This window comes from Mustela nigripes, chromosome 13 (genome assembly GCF_022355385.1).
Source record: "Mustela nigripes isolate SB6536 chromosome 13, MUSNIG.SB6536, whole genome shotgun sequence".
In the NCBI taxonomy this organism is placed as follows: domain Eukaryota; kingdom Metazoa; phylum Chordata; class Mammalia; order Carnivora; family Mustelidae; genus Mustela; species Mustela nigripes.
The window spans coordinates 40,365,407-40,382,512 of NC_081569.1; the positions used below are offsets into that span (position 1 = coordinate 40,365,407).

The 17,106-nt window shown below is 35.2% G+C and overlaps 1 protein-coding gene across 7 annotated transcripts in view; it reads right to left on the bottom strand.

Moving 5' to 3' along the window:
• Window positions 1-549: 549 nt before the first annotated feature.
• Window positions 550-17,106, bottom strand: part of ICE2 (interactor of little elongation complex ELL subunit 2) — a 62,581-nt gene continuing 46,024 nt past the window's right edge. For 6 of the 7 annotated variants that reach the window (XM_059372051.1, XM_059372049.1, XM_059372050.1 and 3 more), the window contains 4 exons: window positions 10,637-10,721; window positions 9,261-9,311; window positions 5,968-6,226; window positions 550-2,007 (listed from right to left, as the gene is read on the bottom strand). In XM_059372051.1, the coding sequence (XP_059228034.1) occupies window positions 1,885-2,007; window positions 5,968-6,226; window positions 9,261-9,311; window positions 10,637-10,721 (518 nt within the window). In that variant the 3' untranslated portion in view covers window positions 550-1,884. Of the gene's footprint in view, window positions 2,008-5,967; window positions 6,227-9,260; window positions 9,312-10,636; window positions 10,722-14,506; window positions 15,714-17,106 lie in introns of those variants that run through there. The other variant, XM_059372055.1, reaches the window with a different exon arrangement.

Below are 17,106 nucleotides of genomic sequence, written 5' to 3' on the forward strand. Positions count from 1 at the left end.
AAAGTACAACAAAGTAAAGTGCAGTAAAATGAGGTATGCTTGTACTAAAAATCAAGGAAAAAAAACACATGCATGATCAAATACATCTTATAAAAGAGGTCTGATTAAGCACAAGTAAAATACTAAGACTAGATTTATATATATATATATATAATCAGGGTTACTGAAATGCATGGCTAAGATAATTTCAAAATAATTACTTGCAACACTATACATTTTACTAAATAAAAAGTAGTATTAAAAAATCAAAAGCCAAGTCTTTCTGGGATTCAGAAGTCTGAAGAAATCACTGTCTAGCTTTTTTAAAAGAGCAAATTCCAAAGGAAACCCTGCCTCTCCCTTGGTTCACTGCCAAATGATTCACAACTAAAATATTTCTGGGATATGGGAATATGGGACAAAGTTAAAAAAAAAATCATGTCCATTAAAAAAAAAAGTTCAATGTTTAAAAGAGGACTGGCATGAGGAAGAAATCATATATTAAAATATATAAAATAGTTTTAATAATTATTAATTAATTTAAAAATATTTTATAATGGACTAAAATAATTAAAAACAAAACTTGGTAGTTGAAGATAAAAATATTCAACTGTTAGTGGTAATAGTTGAGAAGATTTCTTGGACTAGTTTCTTCTATTAATATAAAACATATTAAAAAATTCCAAAAACATGGGGTGCTTAGATGGCTGTCATTTAAGCGGCAGCCTTCAGCTCAGGTCATGATCCCAGGGTCCTGGGATTGTGTCCCACATCGGGCTCTCTGCTCATTGGGGAGCCTGCTTCTCCCTCTCCCTGCTGCTCTGCCTACTTGTGTTCTCTGTCAAATAAATAAATAAAATCTTAAAAAAAAAATTCCAAAAACAAAGAAGTTACTACTTTGGATAACAAAATTTATATTTTACAAATGATGCACATATTTCTGAAACTTTTAACCCACATTAAAGGACGAAGAGACACAAATTAAATAAGTCCATTTCTTCTTAAGTCCAAATTGGCTACAGCAACATCAGGTGATAACTTTTCCAAATTGATCTATGTGGTCCTCGGAAATTTAATCAGTATAGATGAGAAAAAATAATTTATGTTTTATCACACATTAACCTTTTCAGTTGAAATAATGAGATTTTTCTGGAAAACACTCTCATCTCTGCTTTGAGTAGCATATTTCCACACTCAGTTGAAATTTGTGCCAAGAGATAGGGGATCTATCCCCAAACCTATAACACCACAGAAGGTTTGTCTTTTTAAAAACAAATTGATGGTTGACCAACAAGGAACTGTTAACTGGTAACTTTTCAGAAGCATGTATTTTTTTATTTTTAATCTTAATTTTTGGCTTTTGCAATGGAATTTCATCGTTTTTAAAGATAACTTTATTAACTTGCAACAATCATTTAAAAATAGTATATAAAAACTGTCACAATGGGTCAGAAGCAAGGTTTACATTGGCTCTAAATTAACCCTGACAGTGGCAAGATTCAACTTTTTGAGCCAATCTCGACAGACTGGTGATATAGTTCAAATTATTAACATAACACGCAATGATACATATTGCTCTTGAAAAAAGCAAATTATTTTCCTATTTACAGTTTTTGGAAAAGGTCTACTATAAAAATATTTCTCTTCTCTGTTTCCCTGCCATGATAATGTTAAAACATATCCAGATTCTCCTCAAACATCAACCATTAAAAGTATAACATTCCATTTTAGCTGAAACATTCCTTCACGTGGCCAATATATTTTTTCAAGGCACTCTAAGAACTCTCAAAGACACTAAAATAAAAATGTTCATCTTGTCCACTGATCTAGGCATATTTCCCCTCAAACTTTTCTAATTTGAACATTGTTAGAACTAGTTTTTCTTCATTTTCCATGGTAGAGTCCTTAAGTTATTTTTCTTTTATTTGGAGCTTCTCCTTCATTTTCAACTTGCTGAATAGGCAGACTTTTGGTTTCCATGGAAACTGGATTCCTGCGGCTGCGTGTAGGCATTCTTGTTCCACCAACCTAAGAGATGAAGCAAAGAATGGTTTAACATGTTTACAAAATATTTATATACAGTTAACTCTGCTCTGTATTATTTATATATGTACTAATAACCTTGCAACTCATCCTTTATATGGTTTTAATCTCCAGCTATCTGGCTGCTTCTAAACAAGCTTTAATCTGACACAGTTTAAGGTACTAAACTTTCAAACAGCAATCAGGGAAGGAAGAGGTAAGGGTAGATAGAGAGAAGCAGGGGAAAACCACTCTTTGTGTTAATTCTGGAAGAGGCTGAAATGTTAAATTAGAAAATGACGGAAGGACAGTACTATTGAGCAATGTGTTTGCAATAATGACACTGAAGGGCAGGAGAAAGCAAGAAATGAAAAATACGGAGAGAGAGAAAGGAAATAAAAGAAACAGGTCAGAGGTGGTCAAGAGGGAGAAAAATATTACAGAATTGGAGAAAGGGACAAAGAATAAGACAGATGAGTCTATAGGAAAAAGGGGGGGGGGAATAAATGTGAAAAACAGGAAAGCAAAAGAGAAAATAACTCAAGTAAAAAGGAAAAGTTGAGGGACTAAAAGATAAGATTCTTGCAAGAAAGAAAGAGAAAGGGGGAGAAAAAACTGGAAGGAGGCTACAGAGGAAAAAAGGAAGAGAAGTGGGAGGAAGAAAGTTTGTTAGGGTGCTGGCTCTATCTTAATATCGACTCCTCCTCAGGACAACTAGCTGCCTACCCTCACTGACTACAGAAATGGGAAGGCATTTTCTTAGGATACAAGCCCTTGCTAACTGTAGTCCTACTGAAGATGAGACCTGGAAATTCTGTCATCTCTTTGGCCACTGAGAACAGATAGTTTTTAAAAGGGGTAATGGATAAAGTCAGCCTTTGGAGAGAAGGGCCAAAGCTGTACAGCCTAAAGCCATTTGCCCAGAACCTATCCATTTCTGCCTCTATTTTCCCTGGCCACCTTGCATCCTTTGTTTCTTTACATCCTATCTACTGAATTACAGACCTGATGGTGATGGGTGATATTGCTACTCCAAACACATTCATTTTTCCTAATAGACATATTATTAGCATTGCTCCACCGGGCTACTGGCTCACTAAGAATGAATCAGACTCCAGCTTCCCTAACCTAATAAGTTATCTCTTCAGAGGCATTTTTTGGTTTACGATCAGGTGACCATAAAGGAAAAAGTCCAGCTGGGATTTGAGTATGCCAGTGTGTCTGAATCTGATGAACTTTTCTAACACAGTAATTAGAAAAAAGCTGTGATTTTTAGATTATCTATACTACTGCCCACTCAGCTGGTATCTACCATAAGATTACACTGACCACCCTGACTGTATCTATTTTATCGCTGTGGAAAGCATTTTGAAGCTTCCATTGTAAGATTTTTTTTGTGTGTGTAAAATGAATGTTTATTATAGAAGTTGTAGAAGGAGAGAAGGGACTGGCACAGAGACTTTGCAAAAGGACTGGAAGAGGAAGAAGTCAAAAGTAGCATAGGAAACAAATGAGATTCTCCTATTAATCTCTTCTCCCTGCAGCAGGAGGCAGACACGGACTCTATTAGGGTGTCTCTCAGGGTTAGTACCTAAAGCACTACACAAAGATGAGAAATGAGTTCAAGTGGACAGGAACTAAAGGACTGTATCAGAGGCAGATACATTTGTTTTATGAGTTGTTTTTTTAAAAGATTTTGTTTAGAGACAGAGAGAGACAGCTAGAGAGGGAACACAAGCAGAGGGAGTGGGAGAGGGAGAACCAGGCTTCGTGCTGAGTAGGGAATCTGATGTGGGGCTTGATCCCAGGACCCTGTGATCATGACTTGAGCCAAAGGCAGATAGGTGCTTAATGACTGAGCCACCCAGGTGCCCCTGTTATATGAGTTTTGACACCACGAAATATGTGGATGATTTTTGCTTCATATAGGGTACTACTTCCTCAGGTTTCCTGAAACTTCAGTATTTTCCTGCTGCTGCTAAGGCTAGAAACCCTATCTGTGCTTAACCTGACTAGACTAGAAAGTCCCATTGCCATGGCCTAGCTAGGAGGAACTAAGGGAGGAAGGTTGGGTAATTCTCACCAAACATAGGGCTAGATTGTAGGGAGGTATGTAAGACATCACAAAAAATTTTCAAGGGCTTAAAAACATACCAAACCAAACATTAATTTATCTACCCATTTACTCTACCTAACAGCTGTCTTAGATAATTTCACGAATGATCTGTTTCTGTCACTGAAAGTGTGAAGTGTCTTAAAAAATACAAATCAGCAACTGCTCAGTGGCATACATATAATTGAATTGTTTGATTTCATATTTATGTGGCCAAACCCTGAACATTGTATCAAAGTATTAAACCAAAAAGGAGTAAGTTATCCTCCTACAGAATTATATGTCACAGGAAATAGACCATAACCAGAATTTCTTTAAAAAAATTTTTTTTTTAAAGATTTTTATTTATTTAAGAGAGAGAGAGTGAAAGAGAGTACAAGCAGGGGGAGCAGCTGGTAGAGGGAGAAGCAGGCTCCGCAGGACTCGATCCCAGGACCCTGTGATCATGACCTGAGCCAAACGCAGACACTTAACCAACTGAGCCACCCAGGTGCCCTGCAGAATTTCTAAGTAAAAGAGAAATCATTATCCTAGAAAGAACATAAATCTTTTAAAAGTAGTTTTCAATTATTATATTTAAGTTAGTGACAATTATTATATTTAAGTTAGTTAAGTTATAACTAATTAAGTTGCCTTAATTAGTTATAATAATTACTACTCAAATGAAATTTAAACTGGAAATAACCAACCAGAATAGTAGATAAGATGGTCTAAAATATTAACTTCATCCACTCTTTCATTTGTAGCAACTAGTTAACCATATATATTCTAATGGCCAAAGTTAGCTAAGAATGTGCAAGGAGTTCTCATTTCTAAAAAGAGCCTCCCAAACAGTAACATTAGGGTAAACTACTGAAAAACGTAAACAACTTCATTCAAGGTAAATTATTTAAAAAGTCCTCAATATTTGCATTCCAGCTATTTCTAAAAGGACTTGAAAACATTTATGGATTAATATAACACAGAAAGAAAAAAAAGAACAAAAGATATCCACAGGATACACGACTGACAGATGTTCTGGGACACACATATTGAGAAGATTATGGAAGTCAGAATAATTTTGACTCCAAGATTTCTCGCAGCCCAGAAGGAAAATACACTTAGCTTTTATTTCCTGAATACTTAGATTCATTTGTATAGAACAAAACTTTTCCTACAGCTAAACCTCAAATGGAGTTATCTTACAAGATATAAAGAATGAGTGACGTAGTGAAGAGTATCTCTAGCCATGGCTTTACAAAAGTTTCAGACAGGGAAAAACCATTCAACTGGTATTTCTGGGAAGGATTCAATAAAGAGAGTAATGTTAATTATAACTCAATAAATACTGAGTTATACAATACTTAGCAAGCAATTTAGTCCTTAACAGTTTATTGTACATTTAATAAGGTACTGCATTCACTAATTACTAACACTTACTTTTTAATTTTTCTATATCCTACTTATCAATTTTTAATTGTATCATCATAATTTTATGGTAAGTATTCTTCTGCAAATTGCCTCAAATATTTAATGAAATGAAACAGTACACACAAATAAGAATCACAAAAAAATATTACTTTGCTCTTCACAAGAACACAGGGATTCAACTCTGTGGATGTATTACTCATGCTCCCACTGGGGAAGCTAATAGAATTTCCTTTAGTTGACTTATAAACATAACAAAAACAGAAACTTCCACCGACGATGACCGGATCTAGTAAAGCATACAACTTTATCTACCCTTCTTATGGATACAGTTTTTAGGTGATGATGTGATTAATGTGGATATGAAGTTGAAATATTATATTGTCAATGACACAGATGAATAATTAACAACCTAATGGAACATTTAACTGCAAAAAAGATCTTACCTTTTGTTGTGGTGTAGGACCTAGTGATTTAGGCGGAAAAGTACAAGGTATTCTTCCATGATGGATATGATATGGTAATAACAAACTGGGATCTAAAGGGACCCAGGGAACTGAGAGACTGGAAGGCACACCAGGAAGGCTGCAATGTGTTTTATGCAAATTGTAGGCTGTTCTAGTAACTTTTCCATCAGAGGTCTTGTAGATCAGGAGTGAAGAATCTTCTGCTGCATGAGACAACAAGTAGGAACCCTCCTGCAAGCTAAATCATATAAGGAAATTTCAACTCACTAGCTCATGGTGTCAATTTCAACAGTATTTTCTTATCATGATCTATAAGCAAAATCAAAAACAATTATGGGAATGGAATACCACCTCTAAAAATACGTTATGAGCAAACAAGATTTAAGAAGTCTTATTTTTAATAATTTTCATGATTTTTAGGCAACTGATTTTAATTTAAAAGTTCAGGATACATAATTACTTTCTTTTTGTTGTTACCTCAGTCAATTTCTAAGTAGTCAGTAATTTATGGGAAACAAATAGTCTGTTAATTCTCGGATCCACACACAACATATACAACATATATCCATTCAAAAAACATAGCTCTTGCTTTGTATCCAGTAACACAGAGATTAAGAGATATAAAAGGAAATGTGGCACATTCACTCACTTAGCTTAAAATAAAGTGGAAGAAAAAAATGGATCACAATACAAAGTCCTATGAGAATAATAATAATAGCAGCTGATAGGTACTGAATGCTTACCATGACCTTACTGTCATACTGCTTATATCCATTTTATTATTAAATCCTCCACAACAAATCTTCAAGGCATAATATTAATAATTCACCCCATATTACAGGTAAATAGAAATTAGAGATACTAAACAATTTGCCCAAAGTTCTGAGTGTAGGGCTTAGGTATAAACTCAGGTAGTTCAATTTACAGGCCATACCCTTAATCATGATCCTCTACTGTTATAATAATCACTTCTGTCAAACATCATATCTACCTTTTTCTTTTCTCCTTACAAGGGTTTAAGGAATTCAGTGTATCAACATAAAGAGCTAAAAGGACAGGATTAATATTTTGTGCTTTCACAAGATTTTACATTCCTCTAGCTCAAAGGTGCCAAGAAAAACCTCAGTTCTTTCCCATATCATTTAAAATAAGGATTAATCGCACTTCACTTATACCCATCTGCCTACAAGCCTGGTAAGTGATATTTCCATTAATTTTTTTTTTTAAGCAGAAAAGTAATAGGTGTTGACAAAGGAAGTTCAGAATTACTATTACATTCTGGAGAACTTTCTTTTTGGAACAACCACTTTCATATTTTCATATAAGGGAATGAGTAATAATGAATTTGGTAGTAGGAATAAACAACATTTCAAAGACTGAGCTTTTATTGATGAAAATCATACTTTAACTACCTTTACTAAAAATAAAGAAAGCTCTGGTTTACAGAGAATTCATGGAGAAGGAGAAACTTCAAGGAAGAGTATTTTAGAAGTGCCATTATAGTGCAAAGTACATGGATGGATACTAACTATGGTGGGCAGAATAACGACCTTCCAAAGATGCCTGGATACTAAACCCTAGAGCCTGTAAATATGTTACATTATATGGCAAAGGGGTTAAGATGTAATTCCCAACCTGCTGGTTTTAAAAGGGTAAGATTTTCCTGGATTATCTCAGTTGGAGGATGTTAAATAAAATAATCATAAGAGTCCCTCAATGTAGAAGAGGGAAGCAGAGGGGAGAAATAACTATAAAAGGAGTTCGAACAATGTGAGGGATGTGAGGATTCAACATGCTTCTGAAACCTTGAAAAAGAGTGCCACAAGCCCAGGAATGCAGATGGCCTATAAACTTTACAGAAGTCAAGAAAAGAGACCATACCCAGAGCCTACAGGAAAAAAAAAAAAAAAAAAAAAAATTCAGTCCCACTGACACACTGCTTTCAACCCAGAAGACCTATTACACTTACAGAATTGAAAGATAATAAATTTGGGTTGTTTTAAAACACCAATTTTATAGTAATTTGCTATAGTTGCAGTAGAAAATGAACACACAGACTAAGATATTGATAATAAGATCTCAAAAAGCATTAAACAAATCTCAAGTATAAGTACTGTCCTCCACCTGAAGAACATGATATACAAAATAGAATCTCTGCCACAGACACTGAACTGAAAAGTACCTAGGGAATCAATGAACTCAACACCATCATTTTATAAAGAAGGAAACAAACATCTAGTTGCATCACAGGTAGGAGAGTTAGAACTTTGAGATTTTTCACATTGATTTCAGACTCTTGAATTGTTTTTTAGTTTTTCTTTTGGTAAGGGTATAACAGAAGGAGTATAAAAGTTCACATATTAAAACAGTCTGAGAGGGGCACCTGGGTGGCTCAGTGGGTTAAAGCCTCTGCCTTCAGCTTGGGTCATGATCTCATGAGATCCAGCCTTGCATCCAGCTCAGTGGGGAGCCTGCTTCCCCCTCCTCCTCTGCCTGCCTTTCTGCCTACTTGTGATCTCTCTGTCAAATAAATAAATAAAATCTTTAAAATAAAATAAAATAAAACAGTCTGATAAATCACCAGATGGAGAATCCATATTCTAAGATTTCTCATGGACTTAATGATTTTGAACACTAGCTCTATGTTGCTTTCCTATCCTGAAAATGTAAACAATATATCTATGCTAGGCTCCATAATGGCCCCCATGATATCCACATCCTAATCTCCAGAACTTTTGAATGTTTAATGGCTTTCCAAATGTGATTAAGGTACAATGTGATAAAGGAAGCAGAAATTTGAGTAATATGCTTTGAAGATGGAGAGAGGCCACAAGTCAAGAGATACAGGTTAGCCACTAAAAGGTGAAAATCAGGACAAGGAAAGGACTGCTCCCTTAGAGTCTCCAAAAATAATCAGCCCTGCTAACACAAATTTAGTTTAGTGAAAATGATTTCAGATTTCTGATCTCCAAACCTGAAAGAGAGTAAGTTTGTGCTTTTTAGGCCCGTAAGTTTGTGGTAATTTGTTACAATGCCAATTGGAAACCAATACAATAGAGGCTTACAGAAAAAAATGTTTAATTGCAAGCAAGACAGATACTACCTTATTATTTTCTTATTTATATCTTCACAATTTCAACCTTGACAAAAGAGAATAAATCTTGCATTTCTGGGTTACATTCTATGACCCCTAGTAACATATATTCAAATTTTCTGTGAATTTTCACCCAAGAAATCACATAGATCAATGCCGAAGGTCCAAAAAAACTTACCTACTCAATTTCTTCAGAATGTGTTGGAGGATGTTAAATAAACTTGAAATCCTATTAAACAGAAGAAATTCTTGTAAAATTAAATAACAAAAAAAGTTATTCTTAACAATTACAGCTCCTCAGGAAAAGAAATACCCTAACAAAAAAAAAAATATGAAATAGAAAACAGAATACCAAAATCATTTGATTAAATTATTGTTTACTTAATTTTTGCCACTTGCCGATTTCTCTTCAAAATCATAAAGTATTTGGTCTGTGTAAATCAGGGCAGTTGTAAAGAGATCACTATTTTATATTCAAATTATAAACTTTTTTAAACATTCAAAAAGTCTTTAGCAGAACTAATCTGTGGAAGAGTTTGCCTTTTAGGGATGGTGGTGAATTAGCTTCCAAAGAAACTGAGAGGTATTTTAAATGTGTGATACCAGAGAAGCCACTGACTGGTGGCAGGATAGTTAAAGGGAAATGAAATATATTTCTTTAGTATCTATTCTACCCGAAATTCATTTCCCCTACAATTTATTTAAAAATGGGTTTCACTAAGAAAGGTGGGACAGGCAGTGAGCAATGCACAGAAAAGCTTTTTTAATTCATGTAAAGAAAAACTTACTCTTCAAAGGAGGCAGTCCTTATAATAGAAGTGGATATTTTTTAAGAACAAGCAGAGAATTCAAGCTTGAACCTGAGACCCTTCAAAAATTGCACCAAGCCCCAAAGCTGGAACTATGCAAGCAGTCTAAGGATAATTGCTCATTCTAATCATGAATCAAACTTACTACCAGCCACTTTAGCTCAGCTGTGTGCTCTGGAGCAAGTCACTTTAAGTTCCAGTTTTCCCCACACATAAAATAGGGATAATACTCCCACCAGTATTTTCACAGAAAGCTATCAGATATAAATTAGATAATGTTTGTATGTTATTTTCCTTTGCATTTAGGTATTTGGAGACCTGAGCCCAAGAAACTCATTTCAGTATGATGTATAGTAACATGTGGCACAGGGGACAATTTTAGAAGTTAGGATGTCTAAATGACTGTATACAATCCTTAGAGCTAAGAGTCTATATCACTGTCCTACTCTTTCCCATCCCTGCAAAGGAGTGCTCCCATGCACCTCCCAGATGGTGGGCTACTACTCTTGCTCTGGCCTCCTTTCCCTGAAGTAGAAAGACTGGTATCACTGGAATTTGATTTAATTTGAAAAGGGACATGATTAATATAGATGGATCACAAACTGGGCTAGAGGAAACCTCAGTGTATAAAAGGATTAAAAGTCTTGAGAAGATAAATGATTTAAACAAATATTTAGAAATAAACAAAAATTAGTGATTACATCAGCAAATTTTAAAAATCCCACCACAAAGTAAACTTTCTTACTTGAGTGCTGAAAGTTTTTCTTTTAATTCTTCTGAGGTAATTTCTTCTAACAGAAAAAGTTTTGAAGTAAATGCATCGATATGCCCTAAAATAAAGTATCAAACTTAAAAAGAGCAATTGCAGTATCTGGGGGGAAGAAAAGGTTATACAGTCTTCTTAAAGATGCTTTTACAAAATTGTAACAACCTCAAAGGAACTTTACATTCTAAAAAGAGCAAAATTATACATTTTATTAAGTTTATTAAGTGAAGTTGTATTTTACTTATTTTCCTAAAAGATTTTATTTATTTATTTGAGAGAGAGAGTAAGTGGGGGTGGGGGAAGGGGAAAAGGAGAAAGAGAATTTCAAGCAGACTTTGTGCTGAGCACAGACCCTGAGACAGGGCTCAATCTCACAACCCTGAGATCATGACTTAGGTGACATCAACAGTCAGATGCTCAACCGACTGAGCCACCCAGCTGCCCCAAAACTGTATTTTAAAATGACACAAAAGTATTAGTTCCAAAATATTTGCTGAATATGGAAAAGTTTACACATGTGCACACCAAAAAATAATCTCTAAGAGCCGAATTAAAGAACAACTGTCAAAATATTGGTGTATCTGTTTCCTATTAGTTTAAGTTGCATTTTCATAGAGATGGATATTTTTAGAGAAATATGTACCTATTATCGACACAAATGGACAGTCCAATTTATAGTATGGGTATGCTCTACACATATCTAAGACACACTTGATTCTTCTTTTTTTAAGATTCATTTATTTATTTTAGAGAGAGAGAGAGAGGGAGAGGGAGAGCACTCGCGCATGAGCAGGGGGAGGGAAAGAAACCTGAAGCAGACTCCCTGCTGAGAGAGGAGCCTGACACAGGCCTCAATCCGAAGACCCCAAGATCATGACCTGAGCTTAATCAAGAGTCAGCTGCTTAGCCAACTGAGCTACCCAGGCATTCCCACACCTGGTTAAGATAAAAATTAGATTATAAAAATCAAGCTTAATTATTTACAATAACCAAGATATGGAAACAACCTAAGTGTCTAACAACAGAGGAATGGATAAAGAAGATGTGGTGTATATATACAATAAAATATTACTCAGCCAAAAGAAAGAAGGAAATTCTGCTTTTTATAACAAGAAAGACTTAAGGGCATTATGCTAAATGAAATAAGACAGAGAAAAAAAATACTACATTGTATCACTGACATGTGGAATCTAAAAATAAAAGTCAAACTCATAGAAATAGAGTAGAAAAGTGGTTCCCAAAGGCTAGGGGAGGAAGGAATAGAGAGAGGTGGTAAAAGGGTACAAGCTTTCAGCCATATAAGAGTCTGAGATTCTAATGTATAATATGGTGACTACAGAAGATAACACTATATTGTATGACTGAAATTTGCCAAGAGAGAATGTAAATGTTCTCATTAAAAAAAAAGGAAAAACATAAATGTGTGGCGATGAGGTATTAATTACCTGGATGGGAGGAATCATTTTGCAATATATGTCTATCAAATCCTCAAGATGTACACTTTAAATATCTTACAATTTGATCTGTTAATTATACTACAATAAAGCTCAAAAAGAAAATCCAGCTTTTAATTAAAGCACACAAGATTCCACATGGTTTAAAAAAAAAAGTGCTTGGGGCACCTGGGTGGCTCAGTGGGTTAAAGCCTATGTCTTCAGCTCAGGTCATGATCCCAGGGTTCTGGGATCGAGCCCCACATCTGGCTCTCTGCTCAGCAGTGAGTCTGCTTCCCTTCCTCTCTCTGCCTGCCTCTCTGCCTACTTGTGATCTCTGTCAAATAAATAAATAAAATATTTTTTTTTAAAAGTGCTTAAAGTCTTACTTCCTTACAAATATGACATAATTCTAGAATTCCAAGAAACAAAGTAGCAAAGGTTGACACTTCCATTTTAAAAACTAATGTGTTAAGACAGGACACTTAGGCCTTGAAATATACTGAGAAAGAATTATATGAAAGACAGCCCTACATTAAATGTTATATAATCAAGTTAATACAAAAACCATACTTAAAAATAACAATTAGTATGACAAGAGTATAACACTTGCTAACGCTGAGATAATACCATTTTTTGTTTTTATTTTTGAACTTGCAATATTTAGTTATCAAAACACATTACCTGTGAAGCTGATGCTAATCACTGGGACAACAAAAAATGCATATAATATCTCATTTTCATATGAAGCCCCCTTTTATTGGCTTTTATCCCATAAAAAGAATTAGAAACATTTTTACAAGATGCTTTTCTTTAAAACAACAAATCTATTTTTCCTATGCCTACTTGTTATTTCCTATGCCAAGTTTTAGTTTCACCTCTACAATTCTAACACTCATTATACAGTGACATTTCTAATAACAAAGACATATTTTAATGCTTTAATAACTGTAGAAAGGGAATATTAAATACAATAAAACATATTTAGACATTTACTAAATATGCCTTTGAGGAGATTAACAAGTCTTAGCTTTTTAAAGAAATCTCAATAAAAAATATGTATTATGGTATATGTCAAATATGGTCAGCCAAAAATAACTACATAGAGAGTGCCATGCTAAGTTCTATGAGGCCTACTTCCTCAAGAAGTAAACAATTCTCTCAATATTGGAGCATTTTCACCTGGGGGCCTTAGATGACTCATATGTGTGTTGAGATATTTATCTTCCCAGCCCTCGGGCAGCTGAGAAAGGCTTGGGATGGAAAGTTTCCTGGCCACTGCCCTTCAGCCGTGAGCAATCTCTTTTGTATATCAGTGTGCTATCCAAGTATTTTTTGTGTATCAGGTTGAAAAACTGCTTTACAGAGTACAAATAAGGTCTTTATATAATACAATTAAAGGCTTTATATACATGTATCCAATCATAATACATACATATATACATATAAACAGGTAGTTCTTGCTTTGCATGCAGTATGGGATGATAAAAATAATCATACAAGCTGAAACCATGCAAGCGATTTTAATGATCAATGTGAAAAATTACAATTGTTCCATAACCTTTAAAATTTTTTGTCAAGGGACACCTGGGTGGCTCAGTGAGTTAAGTGTCTGACTCTTGATTTCAGCTCAGGTCATGAGATCAAGTCCCACATCAGGCTATGCACTCTGTGGGGAGTCTCATTGAGATTCTCTCTCTCCCTTTCCCTCTGCTACTCCTCTGACTTGTGCACATGCGTGCATACTTTCTCTCTCAAATAAATAAATAAATAAATAAATAAGTCTTAAAAACATTTTTTTGGTTGGGGCAGCTGAAAGGTGCAATTAGTTAAGCCTCCAACTATTGGTTTCGGCTTAGGTCCTGATCTCAATCTCGGGATTGTGAGATAGAGTCCCTGTTGGCCTCTGCACTCAGGAGTCTGCTTAAGACTCTCTCTCCTCTGCCACCCTGCACACCCCATGCTCTTTCTCTAAAATAAATAAATAAATAAATAAATAAATCTGAAAAAATTTTTTTGTCAAGGAGTGCCTGGGTGGCTCAGTTGTTAAGCGTCTGCCTTCAGTTCAGGTCATTATCTCAGTGTCCTGGGATGGAGCCCTACATCAGGCTCCCTGCTCAGTGGGAAGCCTGCCTCTCTCTACCTCTTTCTTTCTCTCTAGCCCCCTGCTCTCAGTCTAGTCCCCTAGCCTCTCTCAGTCTATCAAATAAATAAATAAAATCTTAAAAAAATTTTTTTTGGTCAAAACATTATGAATTCTCCAACAACTGTAAATGTACAGGGAAGTGAAAAAAAGCAAAACTAACATTTATTTAATATACTATAAAACACTAAAAACACTGAAAATTAAAGTATTATATTTCTTTATAAAAAAACTTATCAAGAGCAGTTTGAACATGGGTTGTCACCTTCTGGAACAACTTATGATAGGAAGCCATGGGCTGTCAAACTCCTTTCTAAGTTGGGATCAGCTTCCAACATTGTATCCTTTGTGTTTTATTATTATTTTTTTTTAATTTTATTTATTTATTTATTTGACACAGAGAGAGAGAGAGAGCGTGCGCGAACGAGCGTGTGCACGCACAGGCAGGGGGAGCAGCAGAGAGAGTGGGAGGAGCTCAGCTCAGATGCAGGGCTGGATTCTAGGACCCCGAGATCATGACCTGAACCAAAGGCAGATGTTTAACCAACTGAGCCACCCAGGAGCACCTCCTTTGGGCTTTAAATGTTAGGAAATATCTCTAAGAGTTCTTTTCATGCAAAATCTTATGCAGGTATCACTTTTTCATCCTTTACATAACAACCACTTTCCTCATTTATGTCCCTAAGTTTGCCTTCACTAAATTCCTGTGGCAGCATATCTAGAGTCTTTTGAACATGAACAGTGTCAATGTTTCTACTGTCAGCTGTTTTTCCTATAACTTCATTTATGTTCAATTTGAATTTTACTTCCTGCAATATCACTTTTTCTTTGCTGTGCTTTAATCATTGTGTGCCAACTCTTTGATTATCCACTTTTATAAAATTACACGAGTTTATCAGTGGGAGATAGAAATGGAACACAAATATACACTTTGTTTTTTGTTTATGAACTCATTAGCAGGTAACCACTGACAGAGTTTGGAAAATGGGACATGACTGGTCATGATGTCCATCTGTTATTTATGTAGTGATATGTGGACTGAAGAGTCAGCTGTGAAGTCTGTACTTTATGAAATTAGTCTTAGTACTCTGTAGTAACTAAAACTCAGAACTGTGCAAAAGCAAGGCTGGTCTTATGTCAACTATATAGAACTGATATATATTAAAGGATTAGAAGGCAGATAAAGAAGTCGCGATAAGATTCCTTTGGGAATTTTCTTTTCTTTCTTTCTTTTTTATTTTTAAAGACTTTATTTATTTGACAGAGAGAGAGAACGTACAAGCACACAAGTAGGAGGCACACAGGCAGAGGCAGCGGGAGAAGCAGGCTTCCCACTGAGCAGGGAGCCTGATGCAGGGCTCAATCCCAGGACCCTAGGATCAAGACCTGAGCTGAAGGCAGCAGCTTAACAGTTGAGCCACCCAAGGTGCTCCACTTTGGGAATTTTCTTTAGGAGTATTTCTTAATGTTTTTATGGGACCTGAGGATAAAAAAAGAGTACTACAATTGAGGGGAAGAGAACATGTTCATAGTAAAGTGAAACAGACAAACAATATAAGTACATTTATTCTACCTGAAAAACAGACTATGAACTACAAAAGTGGTTCTCAAGATGCAATCCCTAGACTGCAGCATCAGCAGCACCTGAAAACATGCCAGAAATGTTAAATCTTGGGTCCTGATCTAGACCTACTGAATTACACTGTAGGGTCAGGGCCAGCACTCTCTACTCTAACAAGCCCTGTAAGTGATTCTGATGAACTACAATGTTTGAGAATTACTGAACTTATGTCCTGCAAACCAATGGGCTCCTCAGTTAAAGAAACCAACTGAGATCTATCACTATCTTCTACGACATGTTTTATCTGAATTGCTCAATCATGCAGATAAACTATCCTCACTGTTTAAAGGATCTAACATATTGACCCCCAAATTTGATTTTTGAGGAGAAATTATTTTAAATTTCCTTTAAATCTTGGGATCATAGACTGGCAATAATGACAACAAAATGCTTAAGTTAAATACAAGAGTGCCTAGCACTGGTTGAGAGGAAAACAGGCCACAGTTGAGGAGGGACTATGGTACATGAGTGCATGGGAAAGAGAACATACCACTTGGAATGTTTCTGGTCAAGACTCTGATTTCTAAACAGTAAAATCATTTGTTTTAATTTACAATGATTACTACTGTCACACAAAATGCTTCCCTTTTGTTACATCTGACACCTCCCTCAATTCTTCTCTAGCCCTTTTTAGTTTTATGGCAAAGTTACTGACACTTAAAAACTGTGACTCAATTCTGGTCCTGCCAACTGATAAAACTCTGTATCTATGAATAAGTTACTTACTTATTATGAACTTTACTTTCCTCTATTGCTTATAGCAGCAGTCTACACACATTAAAAACTGTTCATTAATAGCACTTAACACAGACCACATTTTTTTGAAAAATGAAAAAATATACAATGTATGGTTAACTACGCTTTTTGTTTTGAGAAATCTTAGTTTAAAACTGTGTGATACAACTCTTTGAAGGATGGATTCAAAGTTTAATTCATTTTGCAACACATTTTAGTGGCTGCTATAGCTAAAAAAGATACAATGATACAAAGATCCACATGCAATAAATGCCTCATTGCTGGGCATACTAGAGTGACAGGATTGTTTCTGGTATCAAATACCAATAACACAAAGGTTTTTCTCTAAATTCTACTAGTAGAAGGCCATCTTCCCTGATGCTAACCAGTTTTTCTGGTTAAAGCCCCTTAAGACAGGGGCTACACTCTTTTTTTTTTTTTTTTTAATAATCTTTTTTTAAAAAGATTTTATTTATTTATTTATTTGACACAGAGAGAGAGATCACAAGTAGACAGA